This window comes from Hyaloscypha bicolor (assembly GCF_002865645.1).
Source record: "Hyaloscypha bicolor E unplaced genomic scaffold K444scaffold_165, whole genome shotgun sequence".
Taxonomy (NCBI): Eukaryota; Fungi; Ascomycota; class Leotiomycetes; order Helotiales; family Hyaloscyphaceae; genus Hyaloscypha; species Hyaloscypha bicolor.
The window spans coordinates 1,391,761-1,415,877 of NW_020194667.1; the positions used below are offsets into that span (position 1 = coordinate 1,391,761).

The 24,117-nt window shown below is 47.8% G+C and overlaps 12 protein-coding genes across 12 annotated transcripts; 6 read left to right on the forward strand and 6 right to left on the reverse strand.

The window, feature by feature from the left end:
• Positions 1-1,518: 1,518 nt before the first annotated feature.
• Positions 1,519-2,768, reverse strand: K444DRAFT_668559 (uncharacterized protein). The gene is made up of 2 exons (XM_024887419.1): positions 2,547-2,768; positions 1,519-2,485 (listed from the first exon to the last, which is right to left on the reverse strand). The coding sequence occupies exons 1-2, from the start codon at positions 2,645-2,647 to the stop codon at positions 1,669-1,671; spliced, it is 918 nt and encodes a 305-aa protein (XP_024729855.1). The 5' UTR covers positions 2,648-2,768; the 3' UTR covers positions 1,519-1,668.
• Positions 2,769-5,493: 2,725 nt separating this feature from the next.
• On the reverse strand, positions 5,494-7,071 carry K444DRAFT_542486 (mitochondrial fusion protein-like protein; the record flags this gene model as incomplete). Its single annotated transcript, XM_024875877.1, has 3 exons — positions 5,494-6,082; positions 6,147-6,616; positions 6,667-7,071. The coding sequence occupies 3 exons, from the start codon at positions 7,069-7,071 to the stop codon at positions 5,494-5,496; spliced, it is 1,464 nt and encodes a 487-aa protein (XP_024729856.1).
• A 150-nt stretch (positions 7,072-7,221) lies between these two features.
• Positions 7,222-8,175, forward strand: K444DRAFT_668561 (ferredoxin; the record flags this gene model as incomplete). The annotated part of the gene is made up of 2 exons (XM_024887420.1): positions 7,222-7,719; positions 7,770-8,175. Exons 1-2 carry the CDS (start codon positions 7,439-7,441, stop codon positions 8,173-8,175), a joined length of 687 nt encoding a protein of 228 aa, XP_024729857.1. The 5' UTR covers positions 7,222-7,438.
• K444DRAFT_194859 (Rrp15p-domain-containing protein) lies at positions 8,110-9,342 on the reverse strand. The gene has a single exon (XM_024870960.1). It carries the CDS (start codon positions 9,296-9,298, stop codon positions 8,441-8,443), a length of 858 nt encoding a protein of 285 aa, XP_024729858.1. The 5' UTR covers positions 9,299-9,342; the 3' UTR covers positions 8,110-8,440.
• A 120-nt stretch (positions 9,343-9,462) lies between these two features.
• K444DRAFT_600308 (signal recognition particle protein SRP54) lies at positions 9,463-11,436 on the forward strand. The gene is made up of 2 exons (XM_024878613.1): positions 9,463-9,580; positions 9,628-11,436. The coding sequence occupies exons 1-2, from the start codon at positions 9,503-9,505 to the stop codon at positions 11,098-11,100; spliced, it is 1,551 nt and encodes a 516-aa protein (XP_024729859.1). The 5' UTR covers positions 9,463-9,502; the 3' UTR covers positions 11,101-11,436.
• K444DRAFT_194922 (uncharacterized protein) lies at positions 11,345-12,065 on the forward strand. The gene has a single exon (XM_024870962.1). The coding sequence runs from the start codon at positions 11,589-11,591 to the stop codon at positions 12,024-12,026; it is 438 nt and encodes a 145-aa protein (XP_024729860.1). The 5' UTR covers positions 11,345-11,588; the 3' UTR covers positions 12,027-12,065.
• Positions 12,066-12,479: 414 nt separating this feature from the next.
• Positions 12,480-13,822, reverse strand: K444DRAFT_542504 (uncharacterized protein; the record flags this gene model as incomplete). Its single annotated transcript, XM_024875880.1, has 4 exons — positions 12,480-12,970; positions 13,024-13,155; positions 13,222-13,630; positions 13,679-13,822. Coding segments are annotated over 4 exons (1,176 nt in total), but the record flags the coding sequence as incomplete, so codon positions are not given.
• Positions 13,823-14,096: 274 nt separating this feature from the next.
• Positions 14,097-15,250, reverse strand: K444DRAFT_194950 (uncharacterized protein). Its single transcript, XM_024870963.1, has 2 exons — positions 14,920-15,250; positions 14,097-14,508 (listed from the first exon to the last, which is right to left on the reverse strand). The coding sequence occupies exons 1-2, from the start codon at positions 15,082-15,084 to the stop codon at positions 14,143-14,145; spliced, it is 531 nt and encodes a 176-aa protein (XP_024729862.1). The 5' UTR covers positions 15,085-15,250; the 3' UTR covers positions 14,097-14,142.
• Positions 15,251-15,347: 97 nt separating this feature from the next.
• On the reverse strand, positions 15,348-18,037 carry K444DRAFT_194869 (uncharacterized protein). Its single transcript, XM_024870961.1, has 5 exons — positions 17,797-18,037; positions 17,001-17,736; positions 16,840-16,935; positions 16,636-16,790; positions 15,348-16,582 (listed from the first exon to the last, which is right to left on the reverse strand). The coding sequence occupies exons 1-5, from the start codon at positions 17,937-17,939 to the stop codon at positions 15,418-15,420; spliced, it is 2,295 nt and encodes a 764-aa protein (XP_024729863.1). The 5' UTR covers positions 17,940-18,037; the 3' UTR covers positions 15,348-15,417.
• Positions 18,038-18,984: 947 nt separating this feature from the next.
• K444DRAFT_647053 (isoflavone reductase family protein-like protein CipA) lies at positions 18,985-19,938 on the forward strand (the record flags this gene model as incomplete). Its single annotated transcript, XM_024885284.1, has 3 exons — positions 18,985-19,017; positions 19,074-19,817; positions 19,858-19,938. 3 exons carry the CDS (start codon positions 18,985-18,987, stop codon positions 19,936-19,938), a joined length of 858 nt encoding a protein of 285 aa, XP_024729864.1.
• Positions 19,939-21,444: 1,506 nt separating this feature from the next.
• On the forward strand, positions 21,445-22,110 carry K444DRAFT_635884 (uncharacterized protein; the record flags this gene model as incomplete). The annotated part of the gene is made up of 2 exons (XM_024883927.1): positions 21,445-21,957; positions 22,081-22,110. The coding sequence occupies 2 exons, from the start codon at positions 21,445-21,447 to the stop codon at positions 22,108-22,110; spliced, it is 543 nt and encodes a 180-aa protein (XP_024729865.1).
• Positions 22,111-22,618: 508 nt separating this feature from the next.
• Positions 22,619-24,115, forward strand: K444DRAFT_542172 (uncharacterized protein; the record flags this gene model as incomplete). The annotated part of the gene is made up of 2 exons (XM_024875854.1): positions 22,619-23,233; positions 23,321-24,115. The coding sequence occupies 2 exons, from the start codon at positions 22,619-22,621 to the stop codon at positions 24,113-24,115; spliced, it is 1,410 nt and encodes a 469-aa protein (XP_024729866.1).
• Positions 24,116-24,117: the final 2 nt, after the last annotated feature.

Below are 24,117 nucleotides of genomic sequence, written 5' to 3' on the forward strand. Positions count from 1 at the left end.
TTAGACTACGGGAGAGATATGAAATGTGAACATAGTTCGGCAATAAAGTTCAATTACAACGTTTTCAGATGCACACTGACAGGGACTACAAGAATGTATCGCTTAATCGACTAGAGGCACTTCCGAACACTTCAAAAGTTCAAACATCTCTGAGCAAAAAGGATGATCATGTCCGAGTAAAATAAAATATTTGCGATGTCGAGATATCAATGCAGTTGGCTCGATCGCCAAAACGCACCTTCAACACCTGAACACAGGTTTCCCGACCCACTTGGACCTATAGGCGGCCCGGAAGAGCCCCCTGGGTTCATCGTCAGGTAGCCAATACATTGATATATATTTATTGTTAGAAGCATGTCCAATGCAAGGTTAATTTGTGGGCCTTTGGTTTGCTCCAATCTAGCGGAACAAAGAAGTTAGCACACTTAAGCTGGGTGAATTGGTTCGGGGAACAATCTGTCCATTAGATTGTCGGGGGAACAATATGTGTTGGCACTGCTGCGGTGGCAACTACAATCGGGTGCGCCAGACTGGAACAATGGCCAGTAGAAACCGGGACATATTTTGGAAGGATGCTATTCTGGTGAAATGTAGATCTTGAAATATTATACGATGCGGGTTTGAATGATGGGCATGGTCGGAATGTGGTTCTGAGCTTTGTTTTATAGCAGGCAGTTTTAGCAATACTCCCGAAAACTGGAAGATATTTTAGGACGTTCTTTGAGTCGCTCCTGCCCCGGTCTGGGAAGCCTTCGGGCACACCGTACATCAGCGTCTTTGGTCAAATTAAATCTTCGTCGCGAACAGCACTCAAGACCCGGATGTGAAGGACCTCCCGGACAGTCCCCTCGTTGCGTGGGATTCACTGGTGCTGATCACCCAAGACAAACATCCTTTTCGTCGAAGATCATCTTTGCAGCTCGAATTTTATTTTACACCACTTTATTTTGTAACTGGAAATTGAAGCGTGATAAGTGGCTGGGGTGTTGTCGATTTTGGGACACTGTTGCATTCTTTAAGGTCCTCGGATGCCTTTTCGATGAATTCAGCATGCGAATATTGATACGAACGAGCCCGCAGAGACAACTTGACCAGTATCAACATCAAAGTAGACTTGGAACATGCATTTGGGGACCCCCTGTTTTAGCGAGCTACCGTTCCTGAGTTGTGCACGACCCGCCAAACAAACCCCCTATTTTACCGAGCTTATGGAGAGCTACCCCTGAGTGCGGACTACCAGCACTTCGGGTGCAGTTTTCAGCCAAAAAATGAAAGTGGTGGGAGCGATGTGGCACTTTGATATACGAATTACCAAACGAGTCCTGATATGACGTGACCAAGAATTGGCATTTCTGTATACCATATATGTTCAACTGGACTTCCATGCGGTATTAGTGATACTAGTATTCACTGCCCTCTTTTTTTGCCGCTCGCCTCCTCGGAGTTATTTAGAGTCATCCTCCCCCAGCTTGGCGAGCCAGAATTCTGTTAAAGCTTGCAAAAATGATCGTCGTATTTCCATCCTCAAGACAGTCCATTGTCTCACGTCATGGCTCACAGCAGTTCACATGCCACGTTTGAAGTGAGTTAGGAAGCTTCAAATTCGCTTTCTAACATAATGCAAGCCAATTGAACCTTCGGACACAGATCGAAAAATGTCCGAAAGCCCTAGATCACACCAGCAAGAGCATTCCATGGCAACCTCAGAGTCTCTCCCTCCTTCGCAGCCGCAACACTAACACTTCCATCCGGATTACGATAATACACCACAGCCATTTTCACAATATTCGGAAGCCCATCGAAACCCATCCACGCATTACTCGCGTCTAGTCTCCCCTCCCGCTCAAGTTCCATCAATTTCAAGCCTGCGCTGCGACCAGTCGAGTTCTCTGCATCAACAAGCGCATTCTTGATGCCCCAGACAAGAGCAACGATTTTGCTTGTCGGCTGCTGCACGAATTGTGCGCGATAATTGTCAACAGGCTGGATGGGAAGAAGTGTAATCGCTTCATTGTCTTCGACGGTTGCTAAGAGTTGCCATGGCTGTTGCCCATAAGAATACAATATGGAAAATTGCTTTATTTTATTTGGCATTGGGTCTCCGAAATGGTAGGTCAAGGCATCGCAGCGGAGTGATAGCGTCTGCTGTGGAGTCACCATGCCACGGACTTTTTGCGTGATGTCTTGATCACACCAGCACGCCGCATGGATGTAGAGGGGCGCGCTTCCTTGAAACGCAGGGCTGGTAGGGCGGGTATTCTGGTTCACAGGGGGGCTGTGGCTGTGGTGGTGGCCGAAGATACGGCCGAGGACAGGTGGGAAGCCGCGCTCTGTGGTCGATTTCTCCTCATCTCCATATAGGCTTCCCTGGGGTTGAGGAGGATGCGAGCCGCTGCGTGCGTAGGGAGGTGGAGAGGGTGGGAGTGGCGCTTTGTTCAGAGGGTTCTCCCAGGTGGAGGTCTGCGTTGCTTGATTGAAGTAGTACCTGATGTAAGCATTAATTGATGTTCAGGATAAATTAGATGTTAGGAAAATTGGATACATACCAAGTGTTATACTCACCACACCACTCTGCTTTCCATCCTTCAGGCACTGGTGGCGGAGAAGCCATGGGCGGAAGTGGGGGCGGTGGGCCGGACATCGTCATTTTGCAACCGATTTACTCTCTGGCAGTTTTCTTTGCGGGGATTTTGCTGGTTGGTTGAAAGATGTGCAATCTGGGGAACTGCGATATATGTGAGAGGCAACAACATATGGGGCAGTGCTCCCATCCTAATTAATGGTGAGATTTTAGAGGTTGCCATCGTACTTCAGCGACCCATTCTCACTGTTGCCTGCAAGCAAGTGCCAAAGCTATGCTAATCGAGGCTCCACCAACATGAGAGGCAAAACACTGTACGTAGGACACCGATCTCAGATTGCTGTCTTGGAATTGAAGTTAAAAAAAACTCATTCAAGCTGTTGACATATTGAAATACTCTTCGAAAATATACCCAGCTAATCACGATTAGATATGCCAGACCCTAACTCTTTCCCCTTGATGACACAGCACTGGCCTGGCAGTCGAGACCTCATCTTCCACTAACGGATCAGCATATGAAGCTCCAATTGGAGAGTTCTTATCCTGAACCTAATATCGCCCGCGTGGGTTTCTTTGTCGGTATCACTTCTTGTACCGAGTATGCGGATCGCATCAATCTAGGCATATCAATTTACCCCCTCTTTTGTTAGCGAGCTGCCCCACGTTTCAGCAAAACGGTTGTCAACCACAACTTTATCTGTTGAGTATTGACAAAGACACTCACAAAAATAGCCTTCGATATAGCTTGCTCACATCCTTACCACTCTGCGCTTTTAACCTCAACATGTCAGCTGTTTCCAGTCCTTCCACGAGCACGAAACCCACCTGCCCCAACGACCTCGCTCTAGCTTTACTTTCTCACCTCTGCCAAACAGCGTCATTTCATCCCTTCAATAGTCTTCCCACCGAATTTTGTTAGAAGATCTGGTTCATCTTCCATTGCTTCTACCCACCAAGAAAGATACCGTTTGGCTTCAGCTAAGGAGCAGGCTCGGCAAAAATACCTGAGGCATCGATACCGGTATCGATAGTAGAGGTATTTTTCAGGTATTGCAAGGAATCGATAGTATTAATACCAGAATCGATTCTTACCCCAAAAATTAACTCTTTCTTTTATTATTTAAATTATATAATAATATATTATTATATAATTACTTTAATTTCTAGTCTTTCTATTAAAATAAATACTTACTATTATTAATAAAAGTTAATAATATCTTAAATTTAAAATAGCCCTCGTATTCGGAGAATGAAGCCCCGTATTCGTATTTCTTATCAAGACGCTAAATATATAAGCGAGCCTCACGAAAATCTCAAAAGCTCATTTTTACTTAAAATAGCCGCATTGAGATAAGTTTTGGTCTAAAATATAAGATAAGTAGCTAAATAGAAAGCCTAAATCAAGTAGAATATTTGCGCTACCAAAAGTTTTCTTATAAGAGAAGTGGTTCTAAAGTTAATTGCAAGTAAAGGGGGGGAATTGGGTTCGGGGAATCGATACTACTATCGATACTATCGATACCTTACGATTCTGGCATCGATACCTATCGATACCGGAAATTAAGGAATTTTTGCCGAGCCTGCTAAGGAGTTTACGGCGAGAATACTAAAAAGCGTGCAGAGATCGACTAACAACACTTACCACATATCAAAAGACCTTCCAGCAAAATCTCGACGACCTTGCATATATATCGAGAGTCGCGGAATTTGCCCTTCGTCATTCCCGGCCGGCTTTGAAGTCGAGAAACGCGAGTCCGTGCGTCCCAATGCTCCTTCAGACATCGGGTTGAATGTTCCCATGAGCAAGCGGCCGTCGGTCGGAATACTGGGAGTTACCGGAATCCAAACAAGGATGTAATGTTCGTAGAAGATGCTTGTCAAAGCGCATTGGTGGAAGGCACATAATGCGAATCTGCACCAGGACAAACCATCGGCAGGTATCTGGGGCGGCAGCTATGGCTACAACTCCCAGAATATCAGATGGCTGGCGTTCGAAGTTAAGGTGTACTAGTCTTACTTCCACTCGTTACAGACAACCTCGTGGGCAGGCGTGGATGTCCTTTTGTATTTGATACGGATCTTGAAGAGATATTTAGTGAAGAGGATGCCGACGAATTCGACAACACCATGAAGATGACATTTCGCTGTTTTCCTGCTAAACTCTCTGGAGTTTTCAATCCCTTGCTGGTAAGGGATAAAATCTTCGAATCCTCCATGCAGGTGACTATGTTTTAGCTCTGTGCCGCAAACGACGTCGCCCTACTCCGCAGTCCTCAGCATTCGACCTGGAGGAGGATCTACCAGGAGTACAGCTTGAGATTGTCAATCGGCATCTTTTTATACAAAGGAGAGACTTACCACTCCAGCCAGCGTCATCATATTTCGTTGACCAGAATGATGCAGCCCCACTGACAATTCCGATGTTGTGGAAGAAACCCCATTTATCTCTCTCTCCCAGATACAGTTCCCTGAGTCAGCGACTTACTCGTCTTAGACTTTACTGGATCCCGGTTTCTCTCAGGATCAATTTATTTGAAACCGGGCCTATTGCAACATATACCGGTTTTTAAGCATTACCCTTCTCTTTCCTAGATAGAAAAAAAAAATAAGATTCGAAGCAATAGGCGCAACTTGCGCAAATGAGTAGATGGATTGCAAGAGAGCTCTTATCTTGAGAAGAATCATATTCTTTGCTTCTCTGATTGCTTGCACTTACAAGTGGTCGTATGCTGTAATACACAGAGTTGAGTATCATGTCGTCCCAAACTCCCCAATCTAATCCGGCGCCCCACGTTGAGAAAGCAAGTCTTGGTATCATCACCCAACCCATCCTTCCTCGACCCGTCCGATATGTACTTGGAAGCCCCCAACAACTTCATGCTCAAAGCACACCATTTCGACCAAAGCGCGGTTTAGAACTCCCCACCATTCACAGCGCCACCACTTAACATTCTCGAGCTCCACATCCCCACGAGGCCCCACATGCCAACTCGCCATCCTCTCCAGAGACCAGGCAGACCTTGCCCTTTCATTTCTTTCTGGGTAACCTTGAGCTTGCCTCTCCCCTTAAAGACTGGGACTTCTCTTACGCCTTCTTCCCTGACAATCAACCACATCGTGCCAACCACACCTCTGTAGTTGCCGACTTTGACTATCGTTTCTAGATCGCCTTCCCACTTGCCCAGTTCTCTTATCATAGATTTCTCTTGTTTCAACACTGCCATTTGACCTCTCCTTAGCACCGTCTCTAGTGGCAGTTTTATGAATAATTCAACGCTTTTGGACATGAAGCGAGCGAGCTGGTACGTATTTGGTGTTAAGAAAGGGTCGATGGCCAGACGGGACCGGAGTAGTAAGGGGGTGGTATGCGAAATGGCAGGCGTGATGAGAGAGTGGAGGATAGTTGGGACTATGAGAGGTGTTGGGCAGAGGTAGGAAGGTAGCATGCGGAGTTGCGACGTGAGTGGTCGCTTCGGGTGTGATGTAGGGGTGAGGATGAGTCTGGCGTTGTTTATCAGCAACAATCCATGAATTTAAGGAGAAAAGAAGTACGGGGGAAATGTACTTTGTTCGAATAAGGTCCAATGGGGCCAGTATAAGCCCCGTTGCTACTGCAGCAGCGATTGCTACCCATAGAGAGGCCCATGGATACGGTGAGCCAATCAATTCTGCAGACATCTCGAGTCCTGTGGTGAGATCCGGATCTGGGACATTGAGAAGAGCTGACAGAAGACCCCTTGACCATTTCTCAAGCGTCTGTACCAAGACACTGTAGACGAATGTGGTATTGGAACCTTTCCATACTCCCCATCCTCCTTCTTTCGTCCATTCCTGCGATATTACTTCCAATATCGAGTCCGGTCTCTTGAGAATAAGTTGGTGAGCAGGAGGTGAGTGGTCTTTCGGTAGAGGAGAGGGGAATGAGTTTTCGCTACCATGCCGCCTTCGGGAAAGCGGAGGGGAGTAAGAATGCGAAAGGGGGGCTGTGGAAGTAAAGTAGGCAGGTTCGTCAGGATCAGAGTCATCTGAAGGATACTGTTTGCAAGTTAGCTCAAGCTCTTTTGCACCTTTGGGAGAATCCATACATCACTATACGCCGAGTTCCGATAGCCAGACTGTCTTGAGCCAGTATTTCGGACAGCCAAAGGGATTGATTCATCTTCTAGATCATGACTCCTCACTTGCAGAACCAACTTCGCAACATCGAATGGCTGGGCAAGCAGGATGCTTGTATATTTGTAGAACCAATCATCAACCTGTTTCCTGACTGATTCTACAGCCGTTGGTGTATTGTCTGACAAGTAGTCCCCATAATCAAGCTCCGAGAACATATCGCGTGCAGACGACGCGTAGGATGCCGCGCTGCCATTCTTTGGTCCCAGTCCATGCGTTCCGGAGCTCGTTGTACCTGGAGTATCAATCGGGATTCCTATCGATGGAGGCCTGTAGTACGGCCGTAGAGGGTTTGGTGTGTCCCGTGAAGTCGCCATTTTATCTAATGTTTTGTTACATCAGAAAAGGGGAATGTGTTGTTTGCATGAAGCGGAGACCAAGATTCGAGATATCGACAAGGATGTCATCGTTCGCAAAAACGTTGTTCCGAACAACAATTTTTAGAGGTGGAGCATATGAGCTACCAACAATTCTCTACATCATTTACAATATTGGGAGAACAACAAATGGTTATGGCTGCTCTCACCGCCATTCAGTGAATATCCTCTCTGCAGGCTTCACCTACATACAGAAAAACCCTCGCCCCTGCAACGAGCTTTCTTTCGGAGACCGCGGGCGAACTTTATCTGCAAACGCGACTCGCAAGAAGCTCTCAGTTGAGAAGAACACGGAGAAGGCACCACCATGTCTGCTGGGAGAACTGTAGCTCGAAGTATGGCGGCACTGGGAAGAGGGACATTTAGAAAGCCATGTGCGAGATCATATACCATTCAAGCTCGAGCTTCATCTTCAATATCACGAACAAGCCCAATTCAATCCTTCTTCACCATTTCGACCCCTCGCAGTACCGCGCATAAGATATGCCACGCCAGGAGTTCTGCAGGGTCATTGCAGGCTCGGCGAGCATTCTCAGCAACACCAGCCGCTTCACATGGCCATTTGGATCCTCCGAAATCGGGCGAAGAGTAAGTGGAACATGGAAGTTAGTGTAAGGACAAAATTAATTTTTGGGCAGGCTCTATGTTACTTTCGTTGATAAGGAGGGTGACGAGCACAAAATTGCAGTAAGCAAAGGCAATAATCTGTTGGAGATTGCTCAGGCGCATGATATTGAGATGGAAGGCAAGTCAAGCACATCCTACAAAGGGCTTGATGAGATGCTAACAAGAATATCAGGAGCTTGCGAAGGATCTTGCTCATGTTCAACATGTCATGTCATAGTCGAAGACGAATCAATGTATGATAAGATGGAAGAGGCATCGGATGACGAGAATGATATGCTGGACTTGGCTTTCGGCTTGACTGAAACGTCAAGATTGGGATGCCAAGTTGTCATGTCAAAAGAATTGGATGGGCTACGAGTGAGGCTACCTTCGATGACAAGAAATATGCAAGCCAGCGACTTCAGCAAGAAGAATTAAGTGGTTGTATCATGAGTCGAAGAGGCACTTTAATACATGACTGAACTCGGGAGGATTTTGATGATCAGCATTTGGGTGGAGCATTTAGGGTTGATAGATAGGGCTCCTATCTGTAGGGTATCATTAAGGGTATCATTGATGCCCATGTACAATACATACGGCGGATTGCATGTACATAAGACAAACTCATTGGAGTCGCATCAGAAGATGCTGAATCGAACGCCACATTCCCATCTCAACGCCATACCGTGTAAGACTTTTATCATTATGCTTCCTCGATCGTTCCAGATTTCAATCCACCTCCGCCACCAGCAATCAAGTCCAAGAACCCCTTCTTACTCATTTCGTTGACCTTTTCTTCCCGTCTTCCTTGACCTACTAGCCCTTTACTCCTAGCTTCCCTCGCGGCCTCTTCACCCTTAACCTGTGCAGCCCTAACCGCGTTGAAGAGCTTCACCACACCTCTCTGAGCTGTCTTTCTCAACCTCTTTTCCAGCTCCATCGTTTCCTGCACAGTCTGACCATCTCCTCTCTCATTCGCAGCATCGAAAGCCGTACTAGTCCCAAGAACATCCTTGACTCGTCCTTTATCTAGCGCTTCCCTCTTCTCAGCCCTCAATTTTTGCTTTGCCTTCTTCTCCAACGCCAAATCCATGATTTCCTTACTTGCTTGTAATGCATTGGCACTTCGGGAGAGGACCGGATCGATGCGTTTCGAGGTTGATAATTTCGAGCCGAGGATCTTGGACATAGAGGTTGCAAAAGCTTCTGGGTCATTGCGTTTGCGCTTTCGTATTAAATTAGGATTCTCATTTTCGTCGTCCTCATCTTCCGAACCAGATTCTGAGTCCGAATTTGATGCATCAGTAACCTCCTCCTCCAATTCCGCCTCGTCGAGGGCGGGCTCGTCATCTGCATCTGACCCATCTGATCCAACTAAATCTGTCGTGTCGAGTCCCTCCTCGTCAGAGTCTTGGAGGCTCACAGCCTGGAAATCTGTTTCTGCTTCGTCTTCGGAGGAGGACTTGTAGTCGGTTTGTTTTTTGAATTTTTTGACTGGTCGAGAAACCTTCCCCTTGATTCCCTCTTCTACTTTGCGCTTTTTGGAGAGTGTTCCTGCCATTTTGTGAATCGATTGAGTGTTTTGGTGCTTGTGATGATGGGTTGACTTTTAAGCTTGTCGAAGAAAAATAGTTTGGAGTTTTCGGAATCGGCGAAAAGTTTCTCCGGTCTTGGCAACGGACACCCCGCCTTCGCCCACAATCGCTCTCCTTCCAAAGACATCGACGACATAATACCAGAAAGACAGCGTCGCACATTCACCAAAATGGTTCTCCAAGATCTTGGGCGGCGCATTAATGCGGCAGTCAGTGACCTGACGAGGTCAAGTAACCTCGATGAGAAGGTTTGAGTCCTCTCTCTTGGCACTCACATCATTCTGACAGATTGTAGGCATTTGAAGGCATGATCAAAGAGATCTGCTCAGCTCTCCTCGAAGCGGACGTTAACGTAAAACTGGTTGGAAATCTACGAAAATCGATCAAAGCCTCTGTCAATTTCAAAGAACTTGCGCCAGGTGTGAATAAGAAACGACTCATTCAAAAGGCTGTCTTTGACGAACTGGTCAAACTCGTCGATCCTCATGCCGAACCGTTCAAACCTAAAAAAGGGAAACCAAATGTTATTATGTTTGTTGGACTACAGGGTGCAGGAAAGACGACGACATGTACGAAACTGGCCAGACATTATCAATCGAGAGGATTCAAGGCGTGTTTAGTTTGTGCCGATACCTTCCGAGCTGGCGCTTTCGATCAGCTAAAGCAGAATGCGACCAAGGCGAAGATTCCGTATTATGGTTCCCTAACTCAGACTGACCCAGCGGTTGTGGCCAAGGAAGGCGTGGAGAAGTTTAAGAAGGAGAGATTTGAGATTATTATTGTGGACACATCTGGTCGACATCGACAAGAAGATGCCCTGTTCCAGGAGATGGTGGATATTCAGAACGCTGTCAAGCCAGACCAGACGATCATGGTTATGGATGCCAGTATTGGACAGCAAGCGGAGGCCCAAAGTAAAGCTTTCAAGGAGACGGCGGATTTTGGTGCCATCATCATCACCAAAACAGATGGACATGCCAGTGGCGGAGGAGCAATTTCAGCAGTTGCAGCAACCCACACTCCCATCGTGTTTATTGGAACTGGAGAACACATGTTGGATCTGGAACGATTTGCCCCACAACAGTTCGTTCAAAAACTGCTTGGAATGGGAGATATGCAAGGACTTGTCGAGCATGTTCAATCACTCAAACTTGACCAAAAAGATACGATGAAGCACATCGCCGAAGGTGTTTTCACGGTGCGGGATCTACGGGATCAGCTTTCCAATATCATGAAGATGGGACCTTTATCGAAAATGGCCGGCATGATTCCGGGTATGAGTGGAATGATGCAAGGCATGGACGACGAAGAAGGCTCCATGAAGCTCAAGCGAATGATTTACATTTGCGACTCCATGACCACGAAGGAATTGGATAGTGATGGCAAGATGTTTATCGAGCAGCCTACTCGCATGACCAGAATAGCTTACGGCAGTGGAACGAGTGTTCGGGAGGTGGAAGATCTGCTTACCCAACACAAGATGATGGCTGGTATGGCGAAGAAGATGGGTGGAAACATGAAGAATATCCAGAGGGCGCAAGGAGCAATGGGTGGTGGGAACAAGCAGCAACAAATGGCCGCGATGCAAAAGCGCTTGGCAAGTATGGGCGGCGCTGGTGGAGCTGGTGGTGGAATGCCAGACATGGGCTCGCTGATGAAGATGTTGGGCGGCGGAGGTGCGCCAGGGGGTATGGATATGAATGCTATGATGAAGCAGATGGGTGGTATGATGCCGGGCATGGGAGGTGCTGGGAGAGGGCGAAGGTAGCAACTCGCTGTTCGAACATCTGAGATTTACAGGACGGGCATATAGCGCGGCGTTTGGGCTCGAGTGGATCACAAGATTAGATATATCGACCAGGGAAGACGTCACAGACGAATATATCCCAATGTTCTCGATCCTACCGGTACTTCTTTCGTGTCGATTCAAGGTATGGCGAAGCTGCATGGCTTAGGTGAGCTCGGTGCCAGTGGAACGAACGTGCCCACTATTTGCTTCTTGCGGCCTCTCCTTTATTGGCTTTTCAGCATTCCAAGGTAGCTTACTTTGAGATTCGCCCCAAACGCTCAAGTTTTCCTTGATGTGGTTCTAATTAAATATCCCACGCCCCTTCTGTCCAACCCTTCCTTCAACTGTTCAACATCGCAGCGGACCAAGCTCCTCCTTTCCCCTGTCTTGATTATATGCTAACCACACCGGTCTACCTCACTCATCGCATTAGCTCATCACCTTAGTTCTTCCTAATATCCATCACAATGACTCCCCCTCTTGCCAAAGGGGAATATGACGTAAGCTGGATTTACGACCCAGCTCCAGAATCAGTCCATACCACTAATCTCGTCAACCAGGCCAATAATGGGGAGTATGCTGAAGATAAGCTGTCAGATCATATCTTCGGAGTGATCCTCCGGGCTTTGGATGAGGGCGGTCTAATCGAGGAAAAGAACGCGACCTTGTGTCTCCAAGCTCTGTTTTGGCACAAAAACAGAAAGATATTGAGTATTCATCAAGCCCACGAGCACATTGGACATCCATTCCTTGGCCCCGACGGCCGCGTTCTTGCTCTCAAAGGCCGTACTCTATGCGGAGGTGCCAGCAATCTTCAGACTTCCAACCTCATCCCTACTCAGGTTAATGCCCACTCCCTAGTGCGCAAATTGACATCAGAGAAATCCCTTCACTGGCCGCGGTAGCGGAAATACTACATAAATGAGGGTGAGCAGTCGTAATACCAAGGATGAGCGTGATGTATTTGTCGAATCACGTACTTGTCACCCCGGCCAATCGTCACTTCCCCCTGCCCACGTTGCTCGTCTTCTGAGGAGGGGCTTGCGGCGAAGGAGGTTGCGTCTCGATAGAAGATCGTCTGCAAATCCCGTCCCTTCACAATCTACCAGTACAGGCGATTCTACGAAGGAGCACAAACAGCATACTTGGAGGAGAAATAACATGACCAGCAGTGATAACTCCGATTTGACTCCGAAGAATGGCGACAGGAACAACAAAGCTCATGGAGAGGAGGGTGTCTTGCGACTCGAGCAACACATGTATCATAGAAAACAAGCGAAACGAGGAAATCAAGTTATGCACATAACAGCAAGGGAGCACATGCAGTGGAATTCCTCCGAGGTAAAAATACAACCATGTCATACATCCAACTTAACAATGATACTTTCCATCCTCGATCTCTCCCTCTCGTCATCCTCCCCCCGATTTTCATCCTCGTGCACCGACACTCTGACAGTTTTCACAATCTTCCCATACACCGTCCGTTTTTTATTACTTCGCTCTTCCTCATCACCACCCGTCCTAATCCAAAACGTAGTCCCAACTTCCCCCCTTCTCCCTTTCCCAAACTCCCCCTCATCCCAACTTTCTAACTCAAACGCCTCGCCCCTCCCTACCCCTCTCCTTGGCCCAGACGTCGCAGTACCATTCACATATCCATATCGCTTCGATACTCCATGCTTAGTTCCACTCTGTCTCAAAGTCCCTCCACGATTCAAAGTTTGAGATTCGGAAGGGAAGAGATTCGGAGCAATTTTCCGGATGAGAGGACGGATAGCGGGTGCCGAGGCGCAGAAGAGACCGACACTAACTTCAATGGAGGTCCATGTTGTGAGGTCTGAGACGTCCCCTGTTCTACCTATTAGCTGAGGAGAGAGAAGGGACCGGTTAGGGACGTTGTACATGTTTTATCGTTGCTTCCATCGAGCATGATGATTCGGTCGAGGCGTATGCAAGCGGCCACGATGATGAGAACACCAAGGCTGACGACGCCGAGAAGAATGATTTTCTGCTTAACAGGTAATTGAAGGGGTACTGATGTTTGTTTTAGCAGGTAGCATTGCACAGAGCAGTTAGTATCTGGGGAATTTTCAGACATACAAACTCTCGGTATGACAAACACCATCAAAGATACATCTGCAATGACGCCCGTGATGGTATTTGCGTAAAAGCTGGCGAGGGGCGATGCGCAGGTTGGAGGTATTGCCCAAGCACCAGACACCGGCTTGCAGGAGAAAAGAAAAGTGAGTTCAATAACGAGTGCTGTGATGGTGATGAACCCGAGGAGGGAGTAAATCACCATCTTACTTTGCTTATCTTGAAATACTCGCATGTAGAAAGTGCATATCCCCAATTTCGTGATGCAGATCACAAATTGATAAATAATTCGTGATATAAATGCGAGTTTCAATGTTGCGATAACGTCTGGAAGAGTTTGCAAAAATGAATGGCGTCCGGAGCCAAATTTGACGAAGAGACAGTCCAAGACGGCGAGACAGAGACTAGCGAGCTAGTGGATAGTCAGCTTCTTTCTGGGACGAGAAGTGGCATCCAGTACCCATGATACGGTTATTAATGTATCATCCCAACCCCAATTCTTCGTGAGAATGCTTCTTGTATACAATCTTGCAAGTACGAAGATCGTGCTGAAGATGGTTGGCACTATGGTGCCAATGAGGACCCCGAGCACTCTCGATTGGGATGCTAACACATCTTGCTGTTACGTACGTCAGTCTTAATAAAATGGCAATGAGAGAACTGCTATGATCGAAGCCGAGTGAAGATTTATCAAACATCTCCTGAATCTCTTCTAGTAAAAAATCCGATGTTCCAGATAAAGAAGTCTGGCCAAGAAGAACGACTAGTCAAGGGTGACTTACAGACGACATCGCAACACTGCCAGGACAGACAGTTCAGAGAAGGTTTCTAACATCAGGTTGAAGAAAACCAACTAAGATTGGGGTTTCCATGGAGAAGAAATATGGAAACCAAAAAGTTATCTCTTGCTTTGAGACGAGTTCCCTAGGATTGTGCCGTCTCTTCTGGGAAGCATGTTGTGGAACAACTCTTGTTTCTACAAAAGCTTATTGGGGAGGAATGATCTCGACAGGGTTTCTCCACTTCGAGAAAAAGCGGAGGAATGATAAAAGGTTCTAGGGCGGGAATATAGTTCAGTCGGGGCTGCCGGCTTGGAACATTCACAGTTCGAAAGGGCGTTAGTTGTCCACTTATCCACCTAAAGCAGGAGGTGAACAGACAAAGTCCGTCGATCTGTGGGGAAGGACCGTTCTCCGGCTTGTAGATCAGTGCGGGGAAGGACCTTTCTCTGTCTTGCAGATCAATGCGGGCAAGGAACCCGACCTGATGGGACTCGGGTTGTGGGGCATTCTACCATTCTAATTAGGCTCGTCTGAGATCTCAACAGAGCAACGGAACGAATCTCGCCGCCCGCCGGTAGGATAACATGGTTACGTGTTTGCTGTAACGGCCACCACGTCAGAAAAAGGCTGGTTGGATGAACGGGACAAGAATTAGAAAGTATCATAGAACTCTACCCAGTAGTGTGAATGAGCATCCGCCTTCAGACTTGCTCTAAGAGGAAACTGTTGAGATATAAGATGGTAATTAGATGGCTTTGGAAATTGAATCTATGTACTTTCCTAATCCTGGCATCTCGCAATATCAGTTCTTCAATGCGAAAAGACTTCTAGGTGTCACAAAATGGAGCAACTTTTCACCACAGACTTGTGTAAGGCTAGAACTGAGCACGCTCACCGCAAGTTCGCATCTCCAACTTACAAGTGGCTGGGCATTTGACGACCCTGTAAATAGACGGAGAAGTTCAGGAAGTGACGTTGAAAAGTTGCGAGGACTAATTCTGGGCGGGAGACTTCCAAGCGCATCATCGGTTTGCCTCGGTGCTTTGGCCCCCGATTTGGTAGCGATATCCCTCCCCTCTTTCATAAATCGTTTCAAAACGGCGACTCTGAAGCGGAAGCGAGGTTCAGATTACGCAATTCATCCCAGTCTACTAAGTATCTGCGGACAAGTCTTCTCAGCTTGGACGGCCTTGCCAAGGACGGGCGACGCAATTGGATCTGGTTGGGTTATCGGTGTCAGGATTTCTCAAGAGAGACAACATCAATTGACCAACTGACTGAGACCAATTCTGTGGACGATGGGTCGCGTAATTGGCTGAGCCGCGATAGCCACGTCCGGATGTTGCCAATTTCCGATGTTGAAAGACGAGAGCGATGAGTTGTCCAGGGTCACCGACCTATCGCCAGACCGACACTATCATGAAGCTTGTGCGATTTCTTTTTGGTGAAAAAGGCCAGGCGCAATTCTATTCGCTAATTCCCAATCAGGTGGCAGATAGATTGTAAAGAGATTTGTCAACAAGTCGGCATTGCATTCGCACAGCTCAATGCCATGAAGTTGAACTGGAAAGGCAGCACCCATCTCGAGCCATGTTTCTTTCTCCCTTTCTAGCTGGGGACATGATGTAGTCCAATCCGTGAGTTCAACAACATGTAATTGATGCATACGTGATCCAAGGAAGCAAGCTTCACAGCCAAGCTTGTTGAATGTTGAATATGCCCATACCACAAGTGCAGCCACAGACAAGGCTGCGTATGCCATCGGATCCAAGGTATATTTCTTAATCGTCCTATTCTCCTGGAGATCTGGGCTCGAATTTTGGTGAGCGTGAAGGATTGCCACGGCATGGCACAGTGCTTGCCTCGCTGTAGGGGTTTCAACCCATTTTTTGATGTGTGCTTGACGCTGTTCTCTGGCTTCACAATGTCGCTGAGAAGCTTCTCTAAGTGGATCCAAAGACTGATCATTTGCAAGTTTAGTGATTCGGCCAATCTCGGCGTACAAATGAAGACTGAACATGTTATATAGCATAAATGTATCAAAAAGGAGATCTTTGACACGTGCTGTAACAACGTTCTGCCATCCTGGCCGAGATCGGTCTTCATAGCCAAAATAATGACGAAACGGCAAGCACTGTTCTTGACCAAATTCCGCACTGTCAGAGTTTTGGTTTGCAATTCGATCGAGTATTTCCCTTAAGGACTCGAGGTGTCTTCGTTGAGTGTCTTTTTGAAGGACAATGCTGATTTCGCAGTCGCGGGAGTATTCACGGTGATCCGAGACCTTCCAAATACTGGGCTGTATTGCGCAGATATAAAATTGAATATCCTCAATCAATATTGGATATTCCCTGAATATTACCGAATCCGAGGCGCTTTCGTGGATCATGCTGTGGAGCGATTTGTCACACCGAAATATAGGCTCATTTGCTTGTCGACTCTCCCATACTGGTAGCCCATCCGCGTTCCAGAGTGAATAAGTTTGTTGAAGACCATAGTGCAGTTCTTCTGGCATCAACACTGCTGGTTGATTGCGGACTAGGCTGAGACACGTGTCGATCTTGAAGAGATAGGCAGATAACCTGTATCGGTCTAAGTCACTTGAGACCTGCTAGGTTAAGATGGATGAACTTACCTCATTCTCTGATTTATCTTTACAAGCTTGAAAGGAAGAAAAATCCCCGGCTTTTCATCAACCCAGACAGTATCCGGATCGAAGAATCCAACATCTCGAAGAACCGCTACAAGTAGATTTCGCAGCATCATTACCCGAGATAGTACCGCCTCACGCTGTAAATATGTTAATATTGTACTTACCGGGACTGGGTGTTTTACTTACACCGGTATATAAACCGAAGACGATGTTGAGTAGCGCTGATTGGCATAAACAAGCTGATAATGAATGTTGAAATTTGTCTTTCGCTGTAACTTTGGACTTACAATTGCATCTCAGTTAGCGCTTACCGTATTCTGATTGAACCCTCTGTAGGGAATACATACCAACTGAGATGTGATCCCGCTGACCAACTTCTCATGTGAATCGAGAGCACGCTTCTTCGCTTCACGACTCCCCTCCAACCAAGCTCCGATCATTATCATGGATGATAACATGATCGTGACAGGAGTCTCCGCTTCAAGTGAAGAACGATGAATTAGTGGCCATCTGTGATGGAAATGAATGTAATAAAGCTCCAAGTATTTTTCCGACTCCGTATCTAGCGGGACCTCGAGCTCCGGGTCCAGGACTTGGGAGTCATTTCGATCGTTCGAGTCATTTCGGTTCTTCACCGCTGACCAGTCAACTAAGCCGTTGACGTTGGGTGCCCGAAAAAGAGAAGAGCTCGTAAGAGATAAAGCTTGCTGGGTGCTGTTATCGGCTAATACTCCCATTAGAGGCTCACTAGATCCTGGTGGGAGCCGGGCGGAGTTCCTAAGGCCCTCTGTGTTGGCATTTGACGCGTCGGATGGCTCCTGCTCCTTTGCGGAGGACCCCGAAGAAGTCGATCCTTGCCAGGCCATCTGATCTCCCGGCTCTACAGACGAGGCCGACCGCTGAACCTCATCTTGAGTTCTATACTTGCATTCGAGTCCTTTCTTGAGGCAGGTTGAACACTTCTCATTTCCGTCACACTTTGTCTTGCTGGCGTGGCACACGATGCATGCCCTCTTGCTTCTTCCAGAAGGATTCGGCTTAAATACGTTGCCATGTTTGGCAAGATGGCGTAAGAGGCTGTCGCTGCTCAAGATCAGCAACCAGGCCCCAGAATTCGAGAGGAGGATCCGGGAGGGAGCTCACCTTCGATTGAACTTCCGGTGGCAGACATGACATGTCTGAAGATTTGCTGCGTTATGACTACGCTCGTGACGAGTCAAATGCTCCTTCCGCGTAAAGGACCTGCCGCAGCCAGTGGTCTGGCAACGAAACTGTCGATGTTCCATTTCGTCGAGCAGAAGCCTGCGCGACTTGGCGTCAGGGGAGGCTTCGGCCTCCCACTGGCGGCTTCTGGTGGGCGAGGGAAATGGATGGACGTTTTGGCTCTGGGTCTTTGAGGCGATAGACCGTTTTCGTGCCAGGACACCTTCCGGACTTTAGATCACAGCGCTGCTCTAGTGGAATCGTCATGAGCCGGGTGGGATGGTGGTGTTGCTTGTTGTATTTGAAAGAAGAGAGGTGTTGACGGCATCCCACAACTACGGTCATCGCTTACGCCGGAGCATCATTTCTTCCGCGCGTAAAATTCAACTGCCGGTTGCCGCAAGTTTTTTTGTCCGAAATGACTGTTGCTGTGGGCGGACGTGGCGGACCCCCGGCTCCCACGCAGCTTGTTTCGTTTCATTTCATTCGATGCCGGCTCGTTCCTCCTCCGTGTCTCTCAAGGACGAGGACTCAGAACCACTGCGGCGCCACGTTGACATCTTGACTGACGGTATAGATCAGACTCTGGCATTAGAAATCCTGCATGGATCCAATTGAGCTAAGCTGCGCCCAGTTGAGGTGCAGAAAGTGTCCGAGAGTCTAGCTTAGAAGAAAGCGTAACAAGCTCGCCCACAACACAACAAGGCGCCCATCACAAGGCTGGTGGCCGAATACACAAAATATGATTGGCCACATGCGTTGCTTTTAGCTTTCTTTAGACCCTTGTTTTGAGTTGTTCAACCCCAATCCACCGTCTCTTCTGTTGGGCTTCTCGGCTTGGGGAAATTCTGGTTTGAAATCCGGCCATGGCATGACCCTCGTCGAACTCAGATTTTACTAAGCGTTTTTTATTATTGAGTTCGGTATTCCACGCAATCTGGTTTGATTAGAAATATTGCAAAGGCCCGCCAGTTATGGCGTTTGAGGAAAGGATATAAACCACCTCAGGTGCCTTTGAGGGGGTAGTTCCTCCACCATCATCGCAGCTTCTCTAGTTCCAAGTCTTGCCACCAACGCCACACATCTGAATCTTCTCATCACCCTTCTCAAGCAACTGGAAGCTCGATAATGGTTGTCATCAAGAACGTCGCCGTCGTCGGAGTAAGTGTTCCTGCCGCCCTATGGTGATTCTAACTGAACCGTGCTGACTATCCCAGGCCTCCGGAGTAATTGGAGCGCCGGTTCTCAAAGCAATCATCGACTCTGGAAAGTTCAACATCGCTGTCCTGTCTCGTGTTGGCTCCAAAGCAACGTTCCCGTCCTCGGTCAAAGACATCCCCGTCGATTACACCTCAGTGCAGTCTCTTACCACGGCCCTCAAAGGTCAAGATGCAGTCATCTCAACTGTTGGAACTGAAGGTCTTCTCGGCCAGAGCGTGCTCTTTGATGCGGCAGTCGCCGCAGGAGTAAAGCGTTTCCTGCCCTCTGAATTCGGGTCTGATTTCTCAAATCCGAAGACAGCCAGCTTACCAATCTTTGGTTACAAGGTTGCGACACGAAAGCACATCGAAGAGAAAGTCAAGGCAGGCGCCGATATTACCTACACTTACGTCGTCAACGCGCCATTCCTGGACTGGGGAATTGAGGTCGGATTTCTTCTCGACTACAAGGAAGGGAAGCCTCGTATCTACGACGGCGGTGATGTTCCATTCAGTGCCACAACTCTCGCGTCTGTCGGACTGGCAACCGTGGGAGTTCTGACCAATTACGACGAGACGATAAACAGGCAAGTGATGGTTCATGATATCGTCGTCACCCAAAATCAATTGTTGGCCATAGCAAAGAAGGTCGCACCAGAGAAGAAGTGGGTTCCCGTTCCGACCAAGACATCTGATATGCTCGAGGCTGCCAATGCCGCTCTAGCGAAAGGGGATCTCTCACTGATGTTTGATTTCATTATTGTGGGGAGTTATGGCAGATGGATACGGTGGACGGTTCGAGAATGTTGAGAACCAGATGTTGGGAGTTCCTGGCAAGACCGAGGCCGATATTGAGGCCATATACAAGAAGGTTTTGACTTAAACCCGAGTTTTGCAGCGACCAAAGTAACGTTCGAAACTTTTAAAGGAGAATCGAAAGAGTGCTGAGCTATATTCCCACGTTCTTCGTCTTGATCTTGATTTGTGGTTCCAAAGGGTCAGTTGTGATCAGCCTTTGCAAGGCCGTAAGCGCTGAGGAGAGCAACAGCAGAGAGTCGGTATGGTAGCCCTAAGCATTTTTGTTGGTTCTGGAAGACCTTCTCAGAGATCAACTATTTTCTGTTCGGACCCCACCATATTTGGCGACCATCCATACTGCATAGCCATGGCTTGAGGCCAACTCGAGGCTCAATTCGATACCACCATGTAAGTAGGGCCGAATTGCAGGGAATCCCGTTTACCCAAATTTTTATCATCGCATTCGCTCTCGTACCTGCCTTGGGTAAGTCCAGGCTGCATCAATAAAGATTTATAAGTTAAATAAATAGCCCTGCTGGGAAACTTTGTTTCGCGTTTATTCCAGCGTCATTTCACACCACTTCGCAAGTGCTTAGCAGAGGATTTCCGGCCCTTCCAAACCACAAACTCATCATTAATTGCCAATCTCCGACCTGAAGCCCCATCATTCTGTTGTTGCGATTCTATTGAGGGAAGTTTTAGTTAGCAAAGCGATTGCGTCAAATTTATTCCCATTGAGACTGTTTAGTTGCAGCAATTAGACTTGGTTGTATTGCCAGCAAGGTATAATAATCTTCTTGCTGTCTCAACCCCATCAACTTCTAGGACTTTGAAATGTAAGGCATTTTAGGTGACGCGGTGTGGCCGAGTGACTGAAACTGAGAGTTTCTGAATAGCACCGCGAGCTAGGAAGACTCATCAACACAATTCCGATCGCCGCGCCTTGTTATGCAGGATCCGCATACAATGTTTACAGTGCCGGCAAATGCACACATATTACGGACCAACGGTCAAATTCGTCTCTACAGCGCGTGCCGAATTTCTTTGAGAGAATTCGCGCTAATATAAGTTACAGCACGGAGATCCTACGTCAATGATGTCCCCTGTATTCGAAGGTCTCATTGCTTGAAAGAGATCGCTTTCTTACCGAACTTTAATGATGGGCTGGGTATGTTGGTCCTGCGTTCATGACTGGGAGTGGGGTTCAGGCTTGGGAGATTTATGAGGCTGCTCATGCGAAGGGGCTGGCTGTTGGTGGTGGCGAAGGATGAGTAAGTTTTCCTGATTGCCCGCATTGTTGGCATTCCTGACGAATTCCTTAGACCGTAGGAGCAATGGGAGGGTACAGTAAATTCAAAGAGGCGGCCACTCACCCCTATCAAGTATTTACGGCATCGCACCCTATCACGTTCTTTCCATGAAAAATAGACTAAAATAGTTTGACATCAGAGAAGTTCGTCACAGCATCAACGACTCAGAACAGTGATCTCTTCTGGGCTCTTCGAGGAGGGGGAAGTTGAACCTTCGGAGCAGTCACAGTAACTTCCTTCGCGTTTGGTGGAATAGATTCCATCACCAGCTACAACGCAACATGGGCAGGTATCCGCGCCTTCTTCTCCCACTTTATCAACTCCTCCAGCACAGAAACATACAGCCACTTCTTTGTGATTCCCTCACCGATCCCAATCTTCCAGATGGCGCCCTTCTTCGCACCCAACATGACGATCTCCGCAACCCAAGCCCTCCTCAAGCCCTGGTTCGACGCCTCGCCGCCGTAGGAATCACCGTCGTCCCTACATTCAACTACTGCCCGTCCTTCCTCCCAGCCTGGGAAGTGTATTTCCAACAAGAAGAAATAAGCAGAAAACAAGGCTTGAAGGCCTCTCGCCTCTTCCCGAGACAGAACTGGGAGAATGCAACGCTGTTCAGCACTATGTTCGATATGTGGAAAGCGAGTATCGATGCTGGAAGTTTTACGCTAAACTCCAACTTTGCACCTACCTTGACAGCAGGCGGGAATTCAAATAAGTTAAATAACAGCGTCAATGACCCAATCTGGCGTTCAGGAATACGGCGGTGGAGAGTGAGGGGTGTTATACGCTTAGTAAGTTATGAATGATGAGAATGGGCCGTTGTGTAGGACGAAATATGATGGGATCAAAATGGGGAGGGAAACGTTCATATGAAAGAAATTACTTATGGGGAGCCTTGAGCCTCGCATTTTTAGCTCCTCTTCAGGATTTCTTGGGGTGGATAAGACTCTAACGAGGTAACCTCCCCTGTCGAGCTGATCTTTTAGCGAGTTGGGGCTGTACATCCACTCCTGGTGAGAGATGAGCATTTCCAGGCAGTTGTGGATAGAAGGTGGAACTTCATATATTAAAGAAAGAGTGTAAGGAATCAGGACGAGGATGCGAGGGCGTATGCCGAAGGGAGCAGAGGTCCGCCTTCGAAACATTGAGCCAAAGCTTGATGAAAATAGATAATGAGAAATGAATGTAAACCATGTGAATATGAGTATATAGAATATCAGATTCTTCTCAACTTGCCCTGTGTTATCCTAAATATCTCTTGTATTTATGACGAGGTCCCCGCAGCTCGCTTAGTGTATTTATGATTGGTTGGCCTCCCCTTTTTTGAGGATTGTCACGTGGTGAGGGGCTGCTTTTCACCGCTTTTGTTTTCTGCTGATTTCTTCAATATATTTTAGAAATTTCAAAATCCGTCCTAACCCTGGAGAACACTCTTTCCCTCACATCCACAAAATGGCGACCGATACACCCAAGCCCATCCACAGCCTCGTCCTCGACGCCGGCCCAATAATAAAAAACGAGCCCTCCGTCTCAACTCTGCTAGGCCAAGCCGAGACCCTCTACACCATCCCGGCCGTCATCGACGAAATTCGCGATGCCGTCACAAGAGCGCGAATCGAGAATACCTTACTACCATTCCTAACTCTACGATCACCAAGACCGGCGAGCGTGAAGGTTATAAGCGATTTTGCGAGGAAGACGGGGGATTTGGAGGTGCTGAGTAGGCCGGATATTCATTTGATGGCGTTGGCCTATGAGTTGGAGTGTGAGAGGAATCATGGGGGTTGGAGGTTGAGGAGTACGCCGGGGCAGAAGGGGCTGAATGGTGTTAAGCCGGAGAGTTTGAAGGGTGATGCGGTGCGGGGGACAGAAGAGGCTGTGACAGCGGTTTTAACGGAGGTAGAGGGAGAGAAAGTTCCCCCACCTGAGACGAGAGGTGCTTGGGGAACGACGATACCGAGCGCAGCGGACCCTACGCCAGCTGAATGGCCTACGGCGGGTGGTCTGGAGGAAAAGCTGAAGGATACACACATCTCGTCGCTAGAACAACAAGCAACTCGGGAACCGGTTCTTGCGACCCTCCAAACTTTTTCCCAAGCACCAGTCGAGTCCAACCCTACACCAGATTCTGAGCATACGACAGTCGGGTCGGAGGACATATTGGAGAATCCACACATCTCTTCACAAGAAACACTCGAAGTCCAAGATCCAACCCTCGAAACCCTTTCTCCTACCGCCGGAGCAGCAGCGGAACCGCTACAGCCATCAGATCCTTCAATTGAAGACATAGAAGCTTCCGATAATGAAGGATCCGATAATGAAGGTTGGATCACACCCTCAAACCTCAAGAAACACCAAGAGAAAGACGCAAATGGCTCCGCAAAGCCGGACAAGGCACCCATGAAAATGGAAGTCGTTACCGTCACCTCGGATTTCGCCATGCAGAATGTCCTCCTCCGAATGAACCTCAATCTCATGTCGCCAAATCTCCAACGAATACGACAACTGAAGAATTGGGTACTAAGGTGTCATGCATGCTTTTATATCACTAAAGATATAGGCAAGCAGTTCTGTACTCGGTGTGGAAAGCCGACATTGTTACGGACATCGTGTTCGACGGACAAGGATGGTAATTTCAAGGTCCATTTGAAGAAGAATATGCAGTGGAACACAAGGGGAAATGTCTACAGTATACCAAAGCCAGTGGCAGGGACTTCAAACGGGAAGCTTGTTGCTGGAGGAGGGAAAGGAGGTTGGGGTCAGAGTTTGATTTTGGCTGAAGATCAGAAGGAGTACATCCAAGCTATGACTGGAAGTAGGAGGAACAAAGAGAAAGATCTGATGGATGAGGATTATCTGCCGAATCTCTTGTCTGGGGATAGGGGTCGAGCAGGCGGGAGACCTAAAGTTGGTGCGGGGAAGAACGTGAATTCGAAGAAGCGGAGATGATC

What these genes read in the sequence shown, in the direction of transcription:
- K444DRAFT_668559 (XM_024887419.1), bottom strand. Translation starts at nt 2,647, where the DNA reads ATGACGATGTCCGGCCCACCGCCCCCACTTCCGCCCATGGCTTCTCCG. An exon ending in TGTGGTGAGTATAACACTTG is followed by an intron (nt 2,486 to 2,546) that starts GTATGTATCCAA and finishes TGCTTACATCAG; the next exon opens with GTACTACTTCAATCAAGCAA.
- K444DRAFT_194859 (XM_024870960.1), bottom strand. Translation starts at nt 9,298, where the DNA reads ATGGCAGGAACACTCTCCAAAAAGCGCAAAGTAGAAGAGGGAATCAAG.
- K444DRAFT_600308 (XM_024878613.1), top strand. Translation starts at nt 9,503, where the DNA reads ATGGTTCTCCAAGATCTTGGGCGGCGCATTAATGCGGCAGTCAGTGAC. An exon ending in CAAGTAACCTCGATGAGAAG is followed by an intron (nt 9,581 to 9,627) that starts GTTTGAGTCCTC and finishes GACAGATTGTAG; the next exon opens with GCATTTGAAGGCATGATCAA.
- K444DRAFT_194922 (XM_024870962.1), top strand. Translation starts at nt 11,589, where the DNA reads ATGACTCCCCCTCTTGCCAAAGGGGAATATGACGTAAGCTGGATTTAC.
- K444DRAFT_194950 (XM_024870963.1), bottom strand. Translation starts at nt 15,084, where the DNA reads ATGAAAGAGGGGAGGGATATCGCTACCAAATCGGGGGCCAAAGCACCG. An exon ending in CGTCAAATGCCCAGCCACTT is followed by an intron (nt 14,509 to 14,919) that starts GTAAGTTGGAGA and finishes TTAGAATGGTAG; the next exon opens with AATGCCCCACAACCCGAGTC.
- K444DRAFT_194869 (XM_024870961.1), bottom strand. Translation starts at nt 17,939, where the DNA reads ATGGAACATCGACAGTTTCGTTGCCAGACCACTGGCTGCGGCAGGTCC. An exon ending in GCGGGATCACATCTCAGTTG is followed by an intron (nt 16,936 to 17,000) that starts GTATGTATTCCC and finishes TGCAATTGTAAG; the next exon opens with TCCAAAGTTACAGCGAAAGA. An exon ending in AAGATAAATCAGAGAATGAG is followed by an intron (nt 16,583 to 16,635) that starts GTAAGTTCATCC and finishes AGACCGATACAG; the next exon opens with GTTATCTGCCTATCTCTTCA.